General features: G+C 38.9%; 1 protein-coding gene across 6 annotated transcripts in view; it reads left to right on the top strand.

Annotated features, from left to right (window-relative positions):
- Positions 1-20,042, top strand: part of MAN1A2 (mannosidase alpha class 1A member 2) — a 195,288-nt gene extending 175,246 nt beyond the window's left edge. For all 6 annotated transcript variants that reach the window (XM_051857353.2, XM_002715724.5, XM_051857358.2 and 3 more), the window contains one exon: positions 14,212-20,042. In XM_051857353.2, the coding sequence (XP_051713313.2) occupies positions 14,212-14,344 (133 nt within the window). In that variant the 3' untranslated portion in view covers positions 14,345-20,042. The remainder of the gene's footprint in view (positions 1-14,211) is intronic.
- Positions 20,043-21,545: the final 1,503 nt, after the last annotated feature.

The raw sequence follows: 21,545 nt of genomic DNA, 5'->3' as shown, positions 1-21,545 counted from the left end.
GCATTAAACGGCTAACAGAAATCACAGGTTAGTTAGAAACCTGTCTCCAAAGTAAATTTATTAGTAAAGGAAAGAGAAATAGCGTAAAATTAACACAGCATTTACCATCACAGTGTGTCTGCTTACACTGGTACCAAAGTTTCTGGGGCAGAAATTTTGTTTGTTTATATGTCTTTTTTGTGTACTTTTTTCCCTCCCCATCTCTTATAATTCAGACACTGCATATAAGTGACAAAATTCTGGAAAACTATGAAAGAATACATCAACAATTTTAAATATAGTCACACACTGCTTGACAGAAATATATTCTGAGAAATCTGTCATCATACAAACGTCATAGAGTATACTTACACCAACCTAGATGGTGTAGCCAGCTATATACCTAGGCTGTATAGTATAACCTATTGCTCCTAGGCTTCAAAGCTATACAGCATGTTACTACACTGAGTACTGTAGGCAGTTGTAACACAGCAGTTAAAATTTCTGTTATCTAAACATGGAAAAGGTGTAGTTAAAAATGTATGAAGATAAAAAGTGATGCACCTATATAGGATACTTACTATCACTTGGAGGGAGCTTGCAGGACTGAAAGTAGGAGTGAGTATGAAGGTCTAGGACATCACTATACATTACTGTATACTTTATATGTACTGTTAACTAAATTTATTTAAAAATTTATCTTCTTTTCAACAATAAGCTAACCTAGTTGATGATACTTTTGTTGTTGTTGTTGTTGGACAGGCAGAGTTAGACAGTGAGAGAGAGAGAGAGACAGAGAGAAAGGTCTTCCTTTTCCGTTGGTTCACCCACAAAATGGCCAGTGTGCTGTGCCAATCCAAAGCCAGGAGCCAGGTGCTTCCTCCTGGTCTCCCAGGTGGGTGCAGGGCCCAAGGACCTCAGCCATCCTCCACTGCACTCCCGGGCCACAGCAGAGAGCTGGACTGGAAGAGGAGCAGCTGGGACAGAACCGGCGCCCCAACTGGGACTAGAACCTGGAGTGCCGGCGCTGCAGGCGGAGGATTAAAGATTTATTTATTTGAAAGACTTGCAGAGAGGCCGGCACCGCGGCTCAACAGGCTAATCCTCCGCCTAGCGGCACCGGCAAACCGGGTTCTAGTCCCAGTCGGGGCGCCAGATTCTGTCCCAGTTGCCCCTCTTCCAGGCCAGCTCTCTACTGTGGCCTGGGAGTGCAGTGGAGGATGGCCCAAGTGCTTGGGCCCTGCACCCCATGGGAGACCAGGAGAAGCACCTGGCTCCTGCCTTCGGATCAGCGTGGTGCGCCGGCCGCAGCGCGCCGGCCGCAGCGGCCATTGGAGGGTGAACCAACGACAAAAGGAAGACCTTTCTCTCTGTCTCTCTCTCTCTCACTGTCCACTCTGCCTGTCAAAAAAAAAAAAAAAAAAAAAAGACTTGCAGAGAGAGAGAGATCTCCCATTGGCTAGTTCACTCCCCACATGGCTGCAGTGGCTGGAGCTGGGCCGATCCACAGCCAGGAGCCAGGAACCAGGACCTTCTTCTGGGTCTCCCTTGTGGGTACAGGGGCCCAAGCACTTAGGCCATCTTCTACTGCTTTTCCATGCCATAGCACTTTATTTTTGGGGGAAAATATTTATTTATTTGAAAGGCAGAGTTACAGAGAACGAGGGTCGGGGGGAGGAGGAGGAGAGAGAAAGACTGATCTTCTATCCACTGGTCCATTCCCCAAATGGCCGCAATGGCCAGAGATAGGCCAGGAGGTTCTTCTAGTTCTCCTACAGTGGATACAGGGGCCCAAGCACTTGGACCATCCTCGACTGCTGTCTCAGGTGCATTAGCAGGGAGCTGAATTGGAAGTGGAGCAGCCTGGACTTGAACCATTGCCCACATGTGATGCCATCATCAGAGGTAGTGGTGGCCTTTACCCATTATGTCACTGTGCTGGCCCTGACACCTTTCTAATTTATAAACTTTCCAATTTTTTTTAAACTTTTGACTCTTGTAATAACAGATTATACAGCTATACAAAAATATTTTCTTTATAATTTTATATAAAGTATTACTAGTTTTTTTGTTTTTTTACTTTTTAAACTTTTTCATTAAAAGCTAACACACAAACATATACATTAACCTAGGCCTACACAGGGTCAGGGATTTCATTTTCACTGTTTTCCACCTCTGTCCCGTTAGTAGGACTTCAGGGGGCAGTAACACACATGGAGCTGTCTTCTGGAATATGTCCTGAAGGACCCACTTGCTGCTGTCTTATAGTGAACTTGTTTTTTTATAAGTAGAAGGAAGACATACACTCTAAAATAATGATAAAGAGAATATTGTAGTAAATACATAAACCAGTCAAAAATTGCTTATTATTGGCCAGTGCAACGACTAGGCTAATCCTCTGCCTGCAGCACGGGCACCCCGGGTTCTAGTCCTGGTCGGGCCCCAGATTCTGTCCCAATTGCTCCTTTTTCAGTCCAGCTCTCTGCTGTGGCCTGGGAGGGCAGCAGAGAATGGCCCAAGTCATTGGGCCCTGCACCCTCATGGGAGACCAGGAGGAAGCACCTGCCTCCTGGCTTTGGATCGGCACAGTGCGCCGGCCACAGTGTGCCAGTCATAGAGGCCATTTGGGGGGTGAACCAATGGAAGGAAGACCTTTCTCTCTGTTTCTCTCTCTCTCACTGTCTAACTCTGCCTGTCAAAAAAAATTGCTTATTATCAGTATTATGTACTATATATAATTGCATGGACTGTACTTTTATGTGACTGGCAATGCAGTAGATTTATGTATACCAGCATCACCACAGACATGTGAGTGATAACACATTGTGCTATGATGATATATCACTAGGTAATAGGAATTACACTCAGCTCTCATAACTCATGGAACTTCCATCATATATGTAGTCCTTTGTTGTGCATAGCTGTAATCAGAGCTATTGAAAAGGACTTGTTGGGGCCAACATCGTAGCATAGCAGGTAAAGCCCCTGCCTGCAATGCTAGTATCCCATATGGGTGCCAGGTCATGTCTGAGCTGCTCCACTTCCAATCCAGCTCCCTGCTAATGGCCTGGGAAAAGCAGCAGAAGACCCATGTGTTTGGGCCCCTTTCACCCATGTGGGAGACCCAGATGAAGTTCCTGGCTCCTGGCTTTTGCCTGGCCCTGTGCTGGGCATTGCAACCATGTGGGGAGTGAACAAACAGATGGAAGATCTGTCTCTAATTTTGACTTTCAAAATAAATAAGTAAATCTTTACAAAAAAAAAAAAAGGAAAGGATTTGTGTACAAAAATGTTTATTACTTTTTGAAAAATAGGAATTATATTTTCAGTAGTCTTTATTGTTTATTATTAAGTAGGCTTTTACATGTACCTCTGTGTATATAATATGTATTTCACCAATATAAAAACTTGAGCTGTGATTTAGCTCAATTAATTTTTTTAAGATTTATTTATTATTTATTTGAAAGAGTTACACAGAGAAGAGGAGGCAGAGAGAGAGAGAGAGAGGGAGAGAGAGGTCTCCTATCTGATGGTTTACTCCCCAATTGGCCGCAATGGCCGGAGCTGCGCCGATCTGAAGCCAGGAGCCAGGAACTTCTTAGTCTTCCACATGGGTGCAGGGGCCCAAGGACTTAGGCCATCTTCTACTGCTATCTCAGGCCATAGCAGAGAGCTGGATCAGAAGTGGAGGAGCTGGGACTCAAACCAGCACCTATGTGGGATGCTGGCACTGCAGGCAGTGGCTTTACCTGCTACAGCACAGCTCCAGCCCTTCAATTGCTATTTAAAGAAATACTTTGGTTTGGCTCTTGTAATCATTAGAAGTGTGAAAAAATAATATATTACCCATTTAGAGAAAAATAACAAAGCTGGATCCCTACTAAATAAAATAATTTTATAGAAGAGTAAAATTTTAAATATTAAAAAATTAAACTCATGAAAAGTAAAGTTTTTTTTCCAACTTTATGGGTAAGGATGGCCTGCAACAGAACCGAGAACCCATAGAATAAAAAAGTAAATATTTTAATTACATAAAAACAGAAAACAAATGTAAGAGAAACAAAACTTTAAACAAAGTAAAAACTCAATGTGAAAGAAATGGATAAGTTTTCTTAACATTAGAAATTTAGGGCCGGCGCCGCGGCTCAATAGGCTAATCCTCCACCTAGCAGCTCCGGCACACCGGGTTCTAGTCCCAGTCGGGGCGCCGGATTCTGTCCCGGTTGCCCCTCTTCCAGGCCAGCTCTCTGCTGTGGCCCGGGAAGGCAGTGGAGGATGGCCCAAGTGCTTGGGCCCTGCACCCCATGGGAGACCAGGAGAGGCACCTGGCTCCTGCCATCGGATCAGTGTGGTGCACCGGCCACAGCGCGCCGGCCGCGGCGGCCATTGGAGGGTGAACCAACGGCAAAAGGAAGACCTTTCTCTCTGTCTCTTTCTCTCACTGTCCACTCTGCCTGTCAAAAAAAAAAAAAAAAAAAAGAAAAAAAAAAAGAAAAAGAAATTTAGGAAAAAATATTAAGCTAAAAATTAGGTAAAAGCAGTTCCCAGAAAATAAATGGCTGTATAACACATGAAAAATAATTGACCCACTTGTAAAGAAAGAAATGAAATGAAACTAATAATTAGGTGCCACATTTTGCTATCAGAGTGTTTAAGATTTTAAAATTTGTGTTCTGGTGTCAGCAAAGATATAAGGATAACTTTCAAAAACTGGAAGTAACAGTGTATGTAGTTCAGTGTAGGCAGTGAATTATCAGAAGGAAATATTGACATACTGAGTGTACATTCATTTACTCCCTTATTCATACTTCTAGAACTTCTGTAGGTAGAAGACAGATAGATGAAGAATGGTGCTTCTTCCTTCAGCTTGTTAGTATTATTTGCTACATTTATATTTTAGTCAAATCTGTAGCACTTGTTATATTAAAATTAGTTATGTAGGGGTGAACATCTGGAGCAGCATTAAATTACTAACTCCACTCCTAGTTCCAGCTTCCTGCCAACACACATGCTGGGAAGCAGCAGGTGATGGTTCAAGTACCTGAGCTTGTTCTACCAAGATTGACTTCCTAGCACCTTTTGACATTTTCTCTCTATAAATTGAGGACACAGATTAAAAACAACAACAAACAAAGAATCAGAGGTTCTTAGGAAATAAACAGGGATAAAACTATCAGTATCTGCTCACCCTTTTAAACTATTACTTCTTTGGATCCTTACCATTTAAACTGTTAAATGTCTCATGTGTGTCACCTGCTGTTACATGTGCTGGGGATATGTATCAGTGAATATAACAGAACAGTCTTGACATCTGCACTCTGCCTGAGTGTTTTGAGGGCCTGGCTGGGAGGACATGCCCAGTGGGTATCATCTGTAGTCTCCGTTACTCTCTTCCCTGGCCCTGCTTTATTTTTCTTCAGAGCACTGTCATCACCAGACATGTGTTTTATCTGTCTTTGGCAGTAGAATGTAAGCTTCATAACTGCAGGGACATTTCCTTTTAACTTCTCTGGTCTTCCCAGCACCTAGCATGTAAGGCACTCAGTAAATGTATTGAATTTGTTGAAAAATTCTTCAGTCTATGTTATCTAAGAAAAACAAATTAGCTATTTGCATCTCTACTGTGATCACTGTTTTTTTTTTTTTCTTTTTTTTTCTTTTTTGACAGGCAGAGTGGACAGTGAGAGAGAGAGACAGAGAGAAAGGTCTTCCTTTGCTGTTGGTTCACCCTCCGATGGCCGCTGCGGTGATCCGATGGCAGGAGCCAGGTACTTATCCTGGTCTCCCATGAGGTGCAGGGCCCTAGCACTTGGGCCATCCTCCACTGCACTCCCGGGCCACAGCAGAGAGCTGGCCTGGAAGAGGGGCAACCGGGACAGAATCTGGCGCCCCGACCGGGACTAGAACCCGGTGTGCCGGCGCCACAAGGCGGAGGATTAGCCTAGTGAGCCGTGGCGCCGGCAATGATCACTGTTTTTTAATGATATCATTTCAATTGTATTTTTAAGGCATTCCTTAATTATCTGCATAGAAATTTTGATATCTCCCTTACTCTCTGTAATTTTCCTGTTTTTTTTCCATAGCACCTTTCTTCTAACATACCATATAACTTCTTTAAACATTGCCCAACTGGAATATGAGGAGGAATTTGTAAAATTTTAGTATATTTTGGTTATTATTGTAACTCCAGCATCTACATTGGGATCACAAATACAATGAGTGTTTCAGTATTAAATACTGTACTGAATAAAAATTGTATCATTTGATTCCAACAGGCAGTTGATAAACAGCAGGATATTCTACAAGTGGGAATGAGAAGAGAATAATAAACCCATGCGGTTAGGGCTTAGGGCTTGAACTCAGAATTGTTAGTGCTAGGAGGTGTGCCATTGTGGATCGAGGAATTGATAAACCATGAAGTAAGGGTTCAAGGCAAGGAGTGAAAAATGGAAGGACTCAGACTGTTTATTTGTTTTCAGTGGAGTCAGGTGTTCAGGTGCCCACAAGGAAGGGGACAGCAAAAACAGTTGTTAGAAGTTCCACAAAGTTGCACTTAAGAACCATGTGTCAAAATCACCTAGAAGGATTCTTAAAATGTGCAGTGCTGTGCTCCATTATGAGAGTTTCTTATTAATAAATCTTGGCATTTCTAACAAGCTTCTGGTGATTTTGATGCTGCTTGTCTGGGCAATCACTTTGAGAAACACTGACACCTGTAGCTCAGTAAAACATTTATGGAAGCAGTTAGGGTCAAGAAATTAACTGTAATCACAAGGAAGCCAGCACACCATGCAGTCAGGCAGACAAATCATTTCTTCATTTCTATATCTACCTGGTCCAGTCTCTTCAAATAGATGTTCTGCAGGACTAGAACCATGGACTCCGCATATTTTAATCTCTCTTAGCACCTGATATGGTGCAATCCAAATATTAGGCGCCAAGACATACACACACACACACACACACATACTATACTTGTTTCACTTGTACTATTTTATTACAATTTTCTTTTTCTTTTTCTTTTTTTTTTTAGTTTCAAAACCATACTTTGAAACACCCTTGCCAGTTTCTTTTGCTACAGTAGAGGGAGCTACAACCCAAATTGTACTTAGCAATAACATATACGATTATTTTGTATTTCCATTCTTGTCCATTAGTCTTTAAAAAAAAACTTATAATATCAGCTTTATTGAAGTGTTTTACGTGTACAGTTCATTGTGTTTTGGCAAAGCGTGAACTTAAGTAATTTTCACTCCAGTTAATATTCCCAATTAATATGGTCATACAATCACATATTGACATATTTAACAAAGGAATGCATATATTCCTATAAGATTATATTGCCTAGTGACATCATAGCCATCTTAGTTTGTATAAGTGCACCCTGTGATGTTCACACATTGAAATGTGAAATTACACATTTCTTAGAACGTATCCTGTTAGAATGTACCCTGTTGTTGCATGACTATACATGGAACATTTCCTTCCTAGTTTTGCAGTCAATTCTATCTCACTCCTGAACTCAAGTCAGCTTTCTGTCAAAATTGGTTGCTTGTTCTAGAATTTCACATAATTTGAATCATGCAGAGTGTACTTACTTTCTGTCTGGCTCTTTCAGCATAATTTAGATTAATCCATATTGAATATATTAGTTACTCCTTCCTTTCTACTGATGAGTAGTATTCCATTGTTTGGGTATACTACATTTGTTTATCCATTCAGTTTTTGATGGCCATTAGCTATATCTTTTGAAACTAATAAGAAAAAAAGAGGAATTGTTTATTTACCATCTGACTACAGTTAAGTATATTGCTTTTAATTTTTTCTTAGTAATTTAAAAAATTACTCATATGTCAGCCCCACCCTCATCCTAATGGGATTCGCTGCTTCTACCTCCCTGCCCGCCCCCTGGCAAAGTTTTAAAAGAACCTGCTCCTAAACATGTGTGTGTGTGTCTCTCTCTTTCTCTCCGTCTCCTGACCTCTGTCTCTGTCTCTCTCTCTCTCTCTTACACTCTTCTTCTCCCTCTTTTTCCTTCTTCACCCCTTCCCTCAATAAACTCTTTCCCTTAAAAAAAAAAATACCCAGAATAGAAACTAATTTCTATAGTTTGCTATTACATGACTATTATCAAATAATGTGTTATTGTTAAATAAAACTCTATGTTTTTAATCATCATAAAACAAAAATGTAAGAGTTAAGAGCCAGCCTATTCATGAAGAAAGACTGGCATGATGCTAAATGATATGTGAGATGTTAACAGTTGGGGTAAAGCAGAAAATCACTTTGTGAAAAGAGAGATACAGCTTGAGAAAATACCTCTTAAGAAACAGTAAGAAAACTAGGCTGACCAAAGTGCGCTCACCAGGAGAAGAAGTGGGAAATTGGGTTCTAGAATCACAGTCAGTTAAGTGACAAAGTAGATGAAGCTAGAGGACATTATGTTAAATGAAATAAGTGAGTTGCAAAAAGACAAAACTCTATGATGCCACTTATGTGAGGTATATAAAGTAGTGCAAGTTACAGAAAGACAAAGTAGAACAGTGGTTACTAGGGACTTGTGGAGGGAGGAAAAGGGGAATTACTTTTCAAAGGATATAGAGTTCCAGTTTTTCTTTTTTGAAGATACATTTATTTGAAAGAGTTACAGAGAGAGGTAGAGACAGAGAGAGATGTCTTCTATCTGCTGATTCACTCACCAAATGGCCACAACAGCTGAAGCTGAGCCAAACCAAAGTCAGGAGACAGGAACTTCTTCCAGGTCTCCCACGTGGGTGCAGCGGCTCAAGGATTTGGGCCATCCTCCAATGTCTTCCCAGTTACATTAGCAGGAAGCAGGATCGGAAGTGGAATAGCTGGGACCCAAACTGGTGCCCATATGGGATGCTGGTACTGCATGTTGGGGCTTTAACCTGCTGTGCCACAGTGCCAGCCCTAGAGTTCCAGTTTTGCCAGATGAAAAAGCTCTAGAGATTTGTTTTACGACAATGTGAATTTACCTAACAGTACTGAGTTTTACATTTAAAAATGGTTATGATAGTTAATTTTATATTATGTTTTTTTGCCACAATAAAAATAATCTTGCAATGGCATGCTATAGAGGGAATCATAATATAAAATGCAAAGCACCCATACTTTAATCCAGTCTCCTCCAAACCTTTCAGTACAACTTTTCTTTAAAATTATCTCCTATTTGCTGTGTTTCCCTCCATCATTCCAAAGATAGTGGTAGTGATTGCATCACATTTGTGGTAGTACATATTTAGATCCTTGTAGTAATTTAAAATAATAAATTATATTCCAGGTAAAAAATGTATTTAAGTGGAAACTTGAACCCTAAGAGGAGAAAAGTATTCTTTAATTACTACCACAAATACAATTAGATGGAAATAAAATCTACTTCTACAAAATTGTATAAAATCATAGTATGAAGACTTAAGAACTAATGATTGTGAAGAGTCAGAAGCAGTTTCTAAGTTGAATTGGGTTAATAGACAAAAGGGTAGCAGGATTCCATGAACATAATTACCTGGCATTCAATGAATCATTTGACAAAGGTTTTTAAAATGGACAAATAGGGCTTCTGTGTATTCTAAATATAGAAGGAAATTTATGCTTTGAGCTGAAATCATATATATATATACACACATACATATAAAACATTCTATATATATATATAAAACACTTTTTCAAAGCACAGAATGGAAGCAGTCAAGGACAGTAATCCTGAAAGACAGGAAACAGAAAGTGGTGATTGCCCCAGCTGACTGTCCTGATAAGAGTTTCAGGTCATAGCACAAGGAAGGGAGACCTAAAACAGAGCCCAGCAGACACCCTGAGGACATAGAGTTTTGAGTGTGGGGGAACTAAGAGTTTGAAGGCCAGTTCCTGAGAGAAGAGAACTTCTCTTCACAGAGGAAGAGTATTCAGTAGAGTACCGAGGAACTTACTTCAAGGGAAGCAAGGGATCTGAGGATTAGTGGGAACCATTTCTGGTACTTATACAGAACCAGGAACAGTGCCTGTTACCAGCAGCCTGACTAGAAAAATTCATAATTCAAGGGACTCTGTAGAGTCCTTAGGAAGGCCTGTTTCAGCAGTGGGAGATAACCCACTGTTTGGATCTGTGACAGACTGTGAAAGCACGACCTGAAAGGATGAAACTTTGTAAGTAACCCAACTACATCCCTGAACAAAACTCCAGATTTATAGAACTACTGAAATATCCAGCACCAACAAGGTAAAATTCATAGTATCTGGCATCCAAAGATTACCATGTATGCAGACAGGCAGGAAAATATGACCAATAATGAGAAGAATCAATTGAAACCAACTTAGAACTGGTATAGTTGTTAAAAATGCATACAATAACCATAATAGTTAATATAACTATGATCTGTAGAGACATGGAAGATATAAAATTGCAAATAAACTTCTTGAAACAAAAACTATAATGACTGAGTTAAAAATATACGAGGTGCAGTTAATAATGCATTAGACATTTCAGAAGTAAAAATTAATGAACTTGAAGCTATAGTGATAGAAACTATCCAAAATGAAAGAAGAGCAAACAAACAGAAGAATCCTATAAAAGTGAGCATCAGCGAGCTATGTTGTACTTGAATGGCCATCTGTGTTAATTACCTTTATCCAAAAGAAAAAATAAAACGTATTTATGACAAGGATGTAGTTACAACTTGGAGAAAGTTACCTGTGCCAGTCTTCCACAGTGATAGGGAGGTAGAGATGCATCTTCCTTGATGTTTGCATTTCAAAGATGTGGCTTCCACACCTGTGAGAAAAACATAGGTAGGCTATAAAGCTAGCAAGAGCCTTTCTTCGCTTTTTAAAAGATCTAAGGGACAATTACATGTTTTCTCCAGGTGGTAATCCTCAATAAAAGGGAAAGGAGGCCGGCGCCGCGGCTCAATAGGCTAATCCTCCGCCTAGCGGCGCCGGCACACCGGGTTCTAGTCCCGGTCGGGGCGCCGGATTCTGTCCCGGTTGCCCCTCTTCCAGGCCAGCCCTCTGCTGTGGCCCGGGAGTGCAGTGGAGGATGGCCCAGGTGCTTGGGCCCTGCACCCCATGGGAGACCAGGAAAAGCACCTGGCTCCTGGCTCCTGCCATCGGATCAGCGCGGTGCGCCGGTCGCATCACGCTGGCCGCGGCGGCCATTGGAGGGTGAACCAACGGCAAAGGAAGACCTTTCTCTCTGTCTCTCTCTCTCACTGTCCACTCTGCCTGTCAAAAAATAAAAAAAAAAATAAAAAAAAATAAAAAAAAAAAAATAAAAGGGAAAGGAGAAAAGGTGTCTTTCCCTTTTAGCACCTGGAAGGACTTAATGTTTTTAAATTTTATGAAACTCAGAGCTCTGATGATGTTTTACTATTGAATTAGCTAACCCTTGTTATTATGTACCGCTGATCTCTGTTTTAGGAGATAAATCAGTTATGTTTGCAGTTTACATGTTCTGTATCCAATAGGCAGAATCATCCTACTTTATCTGACTCCTCAAGGTAAAGTGAATTCTCTCCAGCTCAATAGAGAACAAAGTGTAAATGATTGCAGCATACCAAAAATGTCAGCCTCCTCCAGTTTATCTTTAAAATTATGACTGTCCATATTCGAATCCATAATATACCCAGTTGGTTTCAGTATTCCCCCCCCCCCAATACTTTAAGGTTTGTTTTTTTCCTCAGGCAGAGGAGACAAATCTTTTGGATGGATTAACAAATGTTTTATTCCATTGCCTGGTAATCAATCCGTTCCAAAAAACGTTAGATATCAGTATAACTTGAGTCTTTGCCTCTGTCTTCACATGGCCTTCTTCCCTGTGTGTTCCTGAGTCAGACTCTCCCTTTCCTTGCTCTTGCTAAGACATTAATTGTTGGTCCCAAAGCAGGATGATTTCATCTTAGTATCCTTAAATGAGTCACTACAAGTGCAAAGTCTCTATTTCCAAATAAGGTCATACTCTGAGGTTCCAGGTGGACATGAATGCTACTATAGTACTATTTAGATTCTGTTCTTTAAAGGTTTATTTCCAAGTGGTTATGATAGCACTTTCTGTTTGCTGAGACTTTTCATATACATCCTCTTTCTTATTTTTCTAACATGTATTTATTTACATGAGGTACGTCCATAGCCTGCCCTATGGAAAGGAATCATTTTACAGGAATGTCAGTGTTATCGCTTTCCTTTTCACTCAGTCTTCCTTCAAGAAGTGATACGGTTAGCATCTGCCTGACAGCCTTTTTTTCTCCTTTTATTTTTCCTTTCCTTTTTTTGTGCCTGACCTTCTTGAGCCGGCATTTAATTTAGAGGCAAGGGCACCACGTGGAATTAAACAGAATGTAGGTCCCCTAGACATGTTTGCAGCCAGGACACCGAGAGTCTGTGCTTCTGTTTCCGTCTACTAATCAGACCAGGCAAAGTCCCCTGTGATGTCAAGGCAGGCCTGTCAGTTCTAACTCCTCTGCCTGCAACCTGGTGAATAAGTCAGAGCCAAACAGATCGCAAGTCTAATGGCAAGGAGTGAGATAATCCAACCTTAGCAGTCGAAAAGCTGATATGCAGTCCCCACTTACCTCATTGCTGTGTGTTTTTGCTCTCTCATTCAGAGCTATAACAATAATCAGAAAGATATTAATGTACCTGTTTTCCCCCAGTTTGTTTGAATGATGGCATAGCATCATATAGTGAAAAATCTTTAATCTGCTAATTAACTCGCCAGATTCTTGCAACAGCCAGGGCTAGGCCACACAGAAACCAGGTGCATGAAACACCATCCAGGTCTCCCATAGGCGTGGCAGGAATTCAAGTACTTGAGCCATCATCTGCTTCCCCCTAGGGTGTGCATTAGCAGGAAGCTGGATCAGAAGGAGAGCTGACTTGGATCCAGGCACTCAAATCTGGAACGTGGATGTCCCAAGTAGGGTCTTAGCCTCTGTGCCAAACACCCACCCCAAAATGCCTGTTTTTGAAATGAGGAAATCCTTTGCTAAGTCCTTATAAGACTTGGCTAGTTATTGCTAAGACAGGAGTTAGGACTCAGATTTCCTGACTTTATGTGGCTTTTTGTGTTTCATTTTGAGAACCTCTAAACAGGATTTAGATTGGAATTTTTTCTGATATTACGGGTAAGAATCTTTTTGTGTTGACTGTATCATTTTAGCTTCTAAGTGAATTGTATTATTCTACTTTTCATTACTTTAATTAAAATACCTGAAAGAAGCTTCGTGAGACATAGAAGGTTTATATCAGCCTACAGTTTGAGGGTACAGGATTAGGTAGCCCCATATTCTAGTCTGGTGAAGGTTGGTCATGGCGAGTGCAAAGGAAGATCACATGGTAGGGCAAGAAACAGAGAGGGAGAGCCTAGACCAAACATGAATTCATATAATCAAACCTCTCACAAGACCTTCACTGACCTGAAGACATCCCACCAGCCCCACTTCTCAGACACCATCATTAGATCAAATCTCCACTCTTATATCCAATCAACCATTCACGTTAAAACATCACAGTTTAAACATCTGCATGTGTTCTGGGAGACAAGTCCTCCTGGTACCCACAGCTTGACTACTGTGGCTTACAGTGCTCAGGGAGAGATCAGGATCCTTGCCTTCATACAGACAGTGCGATCACTCATTAAAAGTTATTGATACATTTTTAAACCTCCTGTAAGCGCATAATGTTTCTGAAAACTTTTTTAAAAATAGCTTGCCATACCTGCAGTAAGAACTACAAAAACTAATTACTGATGTATTAGGAGTAGTGGTAATAAAGTCCTTACTGTGTCCAAATAGTACACTTATTCTCCTTCTTCAGTGTTAATTAATAAATGTGAGTTGATTAATAAATGTGAGCTAAGTTGCCAAAACATAAGGTTGATGTTATGTGTGATTTTTTGAAAGAATATCTTTGAAGAATTATCAAAGTTTGTTATATGCCATTTTATAGCATTGTTTTATGTGCTTTAGCTAGACATGTGGAGGTTTTTTTTTCTAAAAAACTTATTTCCACAAGTCAAGTTATGCATCTCATTAGACTTTCTTAGGCATATTCTAGAACACATTGCTTTGCATTTCAAATCTTTTGAGTTCATTTCTGCAGTGTGCTTTACATAGAGCAAACCAGAGTAAATTATTACTTTCCTCTGCCATTATAACTGAGCTCACTTGATCTTGTTGAATTCTAATTGAAGCTCATTTCTTCCTCTTGTGTTTTCAGGTATTTGTATCTGCTGTTCTCCAATGATGACCTTTTACCTTTAGACCATTGGGTATTTAACACAGAGGCACACCCTCTGCCTGTGTTACATTTAGCCAACACCACACTTTCAGGTAACCCTGCTGTTCGATGAAAGCAGCTCCAGAGGACCATTCTTACCTGTGTTTTGTTTACATGGACCACTACAGAAATTAGTCTGGAGAGGCGGCTTTTGAAAACCTGGACCTCAACACGACAGGGTGAAACTATTCCCTGGAAGACTTTCAACATGTAGATACATCAACTTTGAAATTATTCCATTTTATACTTGACCAAAATATGCTCTGGTACATGTAGGGCAGAGAGCTGATATGCTTTGATTCTGAAAACATGGTCACAAGAGAAATGAAGCCTATTACTATTACATTGTTTTTAGAGTCCTGAAGTCTAGAGACTAGACTTCCTAAGAGCAAACGAAGACTGTATAGCACCTTGCAGGAGTCAGAGATGGCCTCTGGAACCACTTCCATGTTTGTTTCTTCCCTCAGGGGAGCAGCTTTCAAGTCAAATATATACACATTATTTTTCCCTTTTTTTCTCCATTTTAACAATGAAATGAACTAAGACGAACAAGAACAAAAGAACTATATAATTGGATTATCAGAAAGAAGACTCCAAAAAGAAACAGAAGTACCTATCCCTGTCTAAATGTTCAAGTTCTCCATTGGATGACCAGAGTGGCAATCATTTCAGATCCCAGTCTATTTCACTGAAATTCTTGATTAAATTCCATTTTCTCTGGGGGCATGATCTGGCAAATAATACTCTTCCAGTCTTTTTCGCCATATGGAATCATTAAAACTACTGTTTATCATAACCACCATGAGCCTGGGTTTGGGGTTTTGTGCATGTAGTTCAGTCCAGTGTTGGTAGCATGACAAAAAAGTGGGGGAAGTGATGAGCTGGTTGCCTTGAACTCTGTTCTAAGAGAAGTCCTTGGTTTTGTTGGTAGGAAGTTTTTCTTCCAAACTAGCAAATCTACCAAGTAAATTTTACCTGCTTTAATCTCATAATAAAACTAGCAGATTCACTCAACTTACAACTTTATTTATTTCACTTGGCAAGATTCACTATTCTATCACATAGTTCTGAATTTGCCCTGATAATTCAAATTACTTTTATAATTTATTAAAGCAAAAACAGAACAGTGAAGCTTCCTTAAATATTCTGTCTGGAATGGGGATAGGGGGTCCTTTTTCACACCAGATGAATGAGCTGTTCTTTGCTTTTTTAGTTTCTCCAAGAATATTTATAGAAATCCAAAGAGTTAATAGCTTCAAAATAATTTTCAGTGATAAAAGTATGGTATAATTAATCATGTTACACAAAATTGGGGTATATCAAAGGGACTTTCTTTTATCAGTAGTTTTTGCATTGATACTTCTTTTTAAATAAATTACTGGTTCTTTATATTTTGGTAGAAAGAACTTAAATTTTGTCAAGAACTATAACATAAGCTAAATACCTAATACTTACAAATTTTATGTCTCTTAGATTTTTGTGACAATGCAAGACATTTTTTCTCCTTTCATTTAATATAAACAGTTTCCATTGACATTAATAAAAGTTGGAAAAAATCTGCTTAGTCCAACATTTACTCTGAATTTGAGTATTTCATGAAACGGATTTGTATAGGAAGCCCACTTAGGAATTCTGAAGGCTTCTTTCTTTATTTGATAGCTTCTCTTTTTAATCTTCTGTTAACAGGTAATATATTAAAATTGGAAAGAAATAGTAAGTTAATATAATTAAATATTTTCTAATGGTTATCATCTTATCCCATAAATCAATCCAGTCATTGATCCATAGTGATTGCCATTGTAGAATCTTTCAATAAGAATGGAGAGCAGTTAAGTCTTTAAGAGAATTGAATTTTAGTACGTTTTAAATTATAGCATCTTTTACTACTTGAAAATTAAAAAATTTTAAATGAAAGGTGTAGATAACTTTACCTTAGAAGAGAAACAGGAAGTTTTAGGCTCTCCAAAAAAAGTTAGCCTTCCTCCTAAAAATAGCACAAGCCCACTTATAAATCATCAATAAAGAGTGGAAAACTTGAGTTGGCAAAGACCCAGAGCAGCTGTGAAGATGGCAGTGAACCTTCTGTCACTTTGTTTAGAAGGATATGGAGTTAGGGGCTATCTTAGCTCCCTGGGAAGAGAGCAGAACCCTTGCCCTCAAGTGCTCTGTCTGTATTACTTGGGTGACTAGAGCTTAAGAGAAGACACAGATTGTGTGTGTGTGTGTGTGTGCACGTGCACATGCGCATGCACAAGACCAGTTCTGGTCCATGCAAGCGATCCAGGAGGGCCAGCGGAAGGGTCTTCTTCTCCAGTCCCTACCTTCTTTGTGATCATAAGACTACAGCTTATAGCATTGCTTCCATTTTTTTGTTCTCTTAATACCAAAGGCAATTAAAGTCGGCTACAGATGATTTGCCTGTGTCATATTTTATTTTTGCTATAGATTTTTAAATTATTTCCTCAAAGGTCAATCCTTATCCCATATTCTGCTTCATTTTCAGGATTATTCTTTACATCGTGCTGTCCTACATATCCCTTCATAGACCTTATTACTCAGGTTAAATACTCATTGCATTTATAAGACCTTCAGCAGAGAGCCCAAAAATGCTCCTTGCCAGGTGCCTCCTCAAAGAGCTGACACCTCACCTTGCGCCTTTGGCACAAATATGCAGAGTAGATAGATCAATTGGTACAATAATGTTGAACACCCCTCTTCTACATTTATATCTCTTCATTTTAGAATCACACTGTTTGATTCAAACCAGGTTTGTTTATTTTATAATTCAGTCAGTATAAGATTTTTAAAATCAAGAGAATGGTATTCTAACCAAAAAGAGGCCTCGGTGCAGAAAAATAAGTCCCCCGTCAGTGAGTTCTTACTTTCTGGTGCTCTTTTGAACACCTACTTATTCTTACTTGTAGCAGATGCTTATATGTAAGAATAAAACCTGGATGTTGAAGAACTGCATTCTTTTTGTGCAGTGTTGACCCTGATTCTCTGTGATGTCATCTGGGGCAATCCAGGGCTTCACTTAGTAGATTTTAATCAGTCAGTTTGAAATTGTGATCATTAACCTTTCATCTTTACTCTCCATTGCCAAAGTCTTTGTCAAAACTATTGACAAAGGATTGTGCTTACTATTCTCCTTAGAATGCAGTTTCTCCTTCAGGCTGGATTTCTTTGAGTGCATGAGTAGGTGAGAGAATGAGTGATCAGCATTTGTGGAGTACCTACCATGTGCCAAGCAATGTGCCTGGCACTTTGAAACATTAGAACATTCTATGAGATCCCAGTGGCATTTTCTGTGTGAGAGTAGTTCGTCCCATTTTCCAATATGAATATTATAAAACCCATAATTTTATATTTCATTTAAATTAAAGAGGAAAAGAATGATTTATAATATATTTTAAGCAATGTATTACTGTATAATACTAACAACTATAATTATAGTTAGTATCTAAAATCTCTTGAGAAATATCAAAGAAATATTTGATTTCTGATACAACTTTCACTAAAATATTTACTTTAGAAATAAAAGCATTCTTATTTTGCTATGTCACTTTAATTGCATAATTAAAATCAATATTTTATAGAAGTAATGATTATTTTATATTCAAAAGAGTCACATAATCATGGGTAAAACTTGCAGTTGTAAATTGTCTTTACATTTCTTAATATAAAGAAAAATATACTAAAATATTCTAAGTTCCAAGTAACAGTTTCTAGTGACAGTGTTTCAAATTATTTTTCCTTAGGTTTCCTTATTCTGAAATGGGCTAGCTCCTATCTTATCCACTCTTTACGTAGGTATATACATAAATTAAGTAATATACAGTTTTTATACTGTCTTGTTACATAACACAGTTGGTGAATGATTTTGGCTGCAAAAATTATAGACAGAATATTTGAATAACCATATGTTATTGAAGATATTTTAATCCAATTATTGGGGTTCAAGAACATTGGTGACAGTTTTCTGTGACTTCAGCTCATTCACATCATAAGGGTGCTGTTTAGTTCTACATCCAGTCAGAAGGCTTCTCTGTGAAGGGCCAGATAAACATATTTAAGCTGTGGGAGTCATGCGATGTCTTTTACTGCTCGATTCTGCTGAAGCACGAAAGCAGCTTCAGATCATATGTAAATGAGTGGGTGTAAGTGTGATCCAATAAAACTTTATTTACAAAACTCATGGAGGGCTAGTTTGGGCTCCTTGGATCATAGTTGCTGATTCCAATCCCAAGTTCCAGTTTCGTATGACCTTCTAAGTTTGGGTTTGCATTTTCCCTTTGTGCTTTGATTTTTATAATTCATTTTTAAGAGCAAGAAGATATGTGTGTGTTTGTATTTATGTAACCTCAAGCTTTATATTTTATGGTGTTTTAAGTAGATACACTCCTTTGGAATCTGTTAATGTTTCAAGATGACCTGACTCAACGATAGAGACAAAAAATTGCAGGGGACAGGGAGGATATGCTCTCAATCATTATCCTCTCCTTGTCATCGAATGCCTATATTTCTGATTCTCCATGTACAAAGAAGAGTTTTGTGATGTCAGAATATTACATTCTTTGCGAGTTCTGCCTGCTTACTGCCCCCTGAATGAGGACTCTAGATTGCAGGAGCTACAGAAATTCATCTACTTGTGTACTCTTAGAGCTCTCTGACAAGAATTGGTAGAATTCCTGACCTCAATGCTGCAGAAACCAATCTTTTGAAAGATTCTAAGCAACAGAAAATGGGGTATGTGCCCATTTGCCATTTGGCTGTCACCGTTTCTCCACTGCAGAGGGTGCTGCCCCTCTTACTCTAGAACAGTGTGGATCAGAAGTTCAGAGAACATATCCATCCAAGAGGTGTGTTCCCTTCCTCTGTCCTCACAGGGCACTCAGTACCTTTAGAGTCAGTAGCATTATTTCAGAATGTTACTGTGCATCATTTTAGAGCATCCTTTGGCCTCAGTGTTACACTTCCAATATTTAACAACTAATTCATTTCAAACTTGGTTTGAGCCCCAGTAACTACAGAACTCAGAAAATTTCTCATGAAATCATACAAACCATATTACTATATATGCATTACAATGGACCGGTCATTCTGATAGATAATATATGTCTCACTAAAGAAGTATATCAAATAGTTCACTATTTTTGGAAGCGCTAGGAGATAGGAGGCCTGTGTTCAGAATGCCAGAGATTTACTATGTCTCCTCTCCTACACAAATGAGCCACCCTTCTGAGTCCAACATACTATAAGGTCACCTCAGCTCGCTGTGAATGTGAGTTTGGGTACTCACACACATACACCCACTTGCATACATATATACATACGTGCATATGTACATCCATATTAGTTTGCAGAGGACTTTAAACAGTTGCAAATATCTTGCAGCTATTTGAATGATACAGTCTTGTACTGCAAATTGCATACCAGAATACTTCTTGAAGATAAGCTAAGCTCTTTGTGGGAAAGTATTTTTTTAGAAAGTTTAGAAATTAGTTTTTGCTAGGTTAATTAAATAAAGTGTCCCAATTTTAATTATTGGATTTGGAAGTTCAAATGCCATTCTTCAGCCTCACTGGTCTCAAATTCACCAAAATTTTTTCCTTAAACTAATAAGTGAGGTATATACAACATTTTAAATTAGAACCCACTGGCTACCCCTAAATTGGTTTTCAGTCATGTCCTCCATAATGCGATTTTTATAAATTAAAGGTAATATTGTATAATAAAGGTCAAATAAAGATGTTCTTTTAAGTGAAAATAAATGTTTGTCCTTCATTTTTGCCTGCTGATAACAATCCTATCTTCCTATTTATGAAAAAGCAATTTCAGTAGCTGTAGTCTTCAGCCTCTCGTATTCAGAAAGTGTTTCTTTGGGTTCAGCTTATGTTTGCTTTCCTTGATGTTCTACAAAGATGGAGAAGAGATTTCTTAGAAGGTAATTTTTATCCCAACTGATATTAAAGAAGCCATCCACAGATCTATGTGACAATGTAATGGTACAGTGTGTGTTATCTGTAAGATCTGGTCTTGTACAACTTTTGAGATAATCAAGCCTAAAAATTACTTCAGTCACCAGACTTCATTCCAACACATTAAAATATTATTTGACTGTTTAATACAGGCCTAAGAGACTTGAGGAATAGCGTCACCTGGAGTGTAAGTGGTGGTTTAGTCTATCAGTTGTGTAAACGCATGGAACAGTTAAAACCCTGTACTATGAGGCATCAAATAAGGTTAATGATAAAACCTGAAGAAGCAGCAAGTTTACACCCATGAGGTCTAACAGTGGTTTCAACATCAATATTTTAGGCTAGAAAATAACATTGTGGCTATACAAAATTAATTATGGAGTTACATTTTCGAAAGCAGCTAAAACAAGACCGGTTAAAAATTGGTCAAAGCTGGACCTCTGTCTGCCAGACACCTGAAATTTCCATCATCATTTCACTTGGTTAAAAAGGAGATCTCAATACATAAATGTATTCATATTAAGAATGGGTTTAGCTCTAAGCAAATTGGGCATAGAAGGAACATTCCTCAACACAAGGCAATTTATGACAAACCCACGGCCAAGGTCATATTGAATGGGGAAAAGTTGGAAGCATTCTCACTAAGATCCAGAAACAGACAAGGATGTCCACTCTCACCATTGCTATTCAGTATAGTCTTGGAAGTTTTAGCCAGAGCCATTAGGCAAATGGCTAAATTCTTCTCAGATCTAGAAAAAAATGATGCTGAAATTCATATGGAGGCACAGGAGACCTCGAATAGCTAAAGCAATCTTGTACAATAAAAACCAGAGGCATCACAATACCAAATTTCAAGACATACCTGGTACTGGTACAAAAATGGATAGTCCACTGGAGCAGCATAGAAACACCAGAAATCAATCCAAACATCTACAACCAACTTATATTTGACCAAGGAGCTAAAACCAACCCCTGGAGCAAGGACAGACTTCAACAAAAAGAAATCAAAGGAATAAAAATTGGGAAGGAGGAAGTCAGACTATCCCTATTTGCAAATGATGTGATTCTATATGTAGGGGATCCAAAAGACTCCACCAAGAGACTATTGGAAATCATAGAAGAGTTTGGTAAAGTAGCAGGACATAAAGTGAGTACACAAAAATCAACAGCCTTTGTATACAGAGACAATGTCAAGGCTGAAATTGAGCTTCTAAGGTCAATCCCATTCACAATAGCTACAAAAAAAAAAAAAAATCAAATACCTTGGAATAAATTTAACCAAGGGTGTCAAAGATC

This window comes from Oryctolagus cuniculus, chromosome 7 (assembly GCF_964237555.1).
Source record: "Oryctolagus cuniculus chromosome 7, mOryCun1.1, whole genome shotgun sequence".
NCBI classification, from domain to species: domain Eukaryota; kingdom Metazoa; phylum Chordata; class Mammalia; order Lagomorpha; family Leporidae; genus Oryctolagus; species Oryctolagus cuniculus.
The sequence above is the reverse complement of the archived record's forward strand: the minus strand, read 5'-3'. Positions and strand labels throughout refer to the sequence as shown.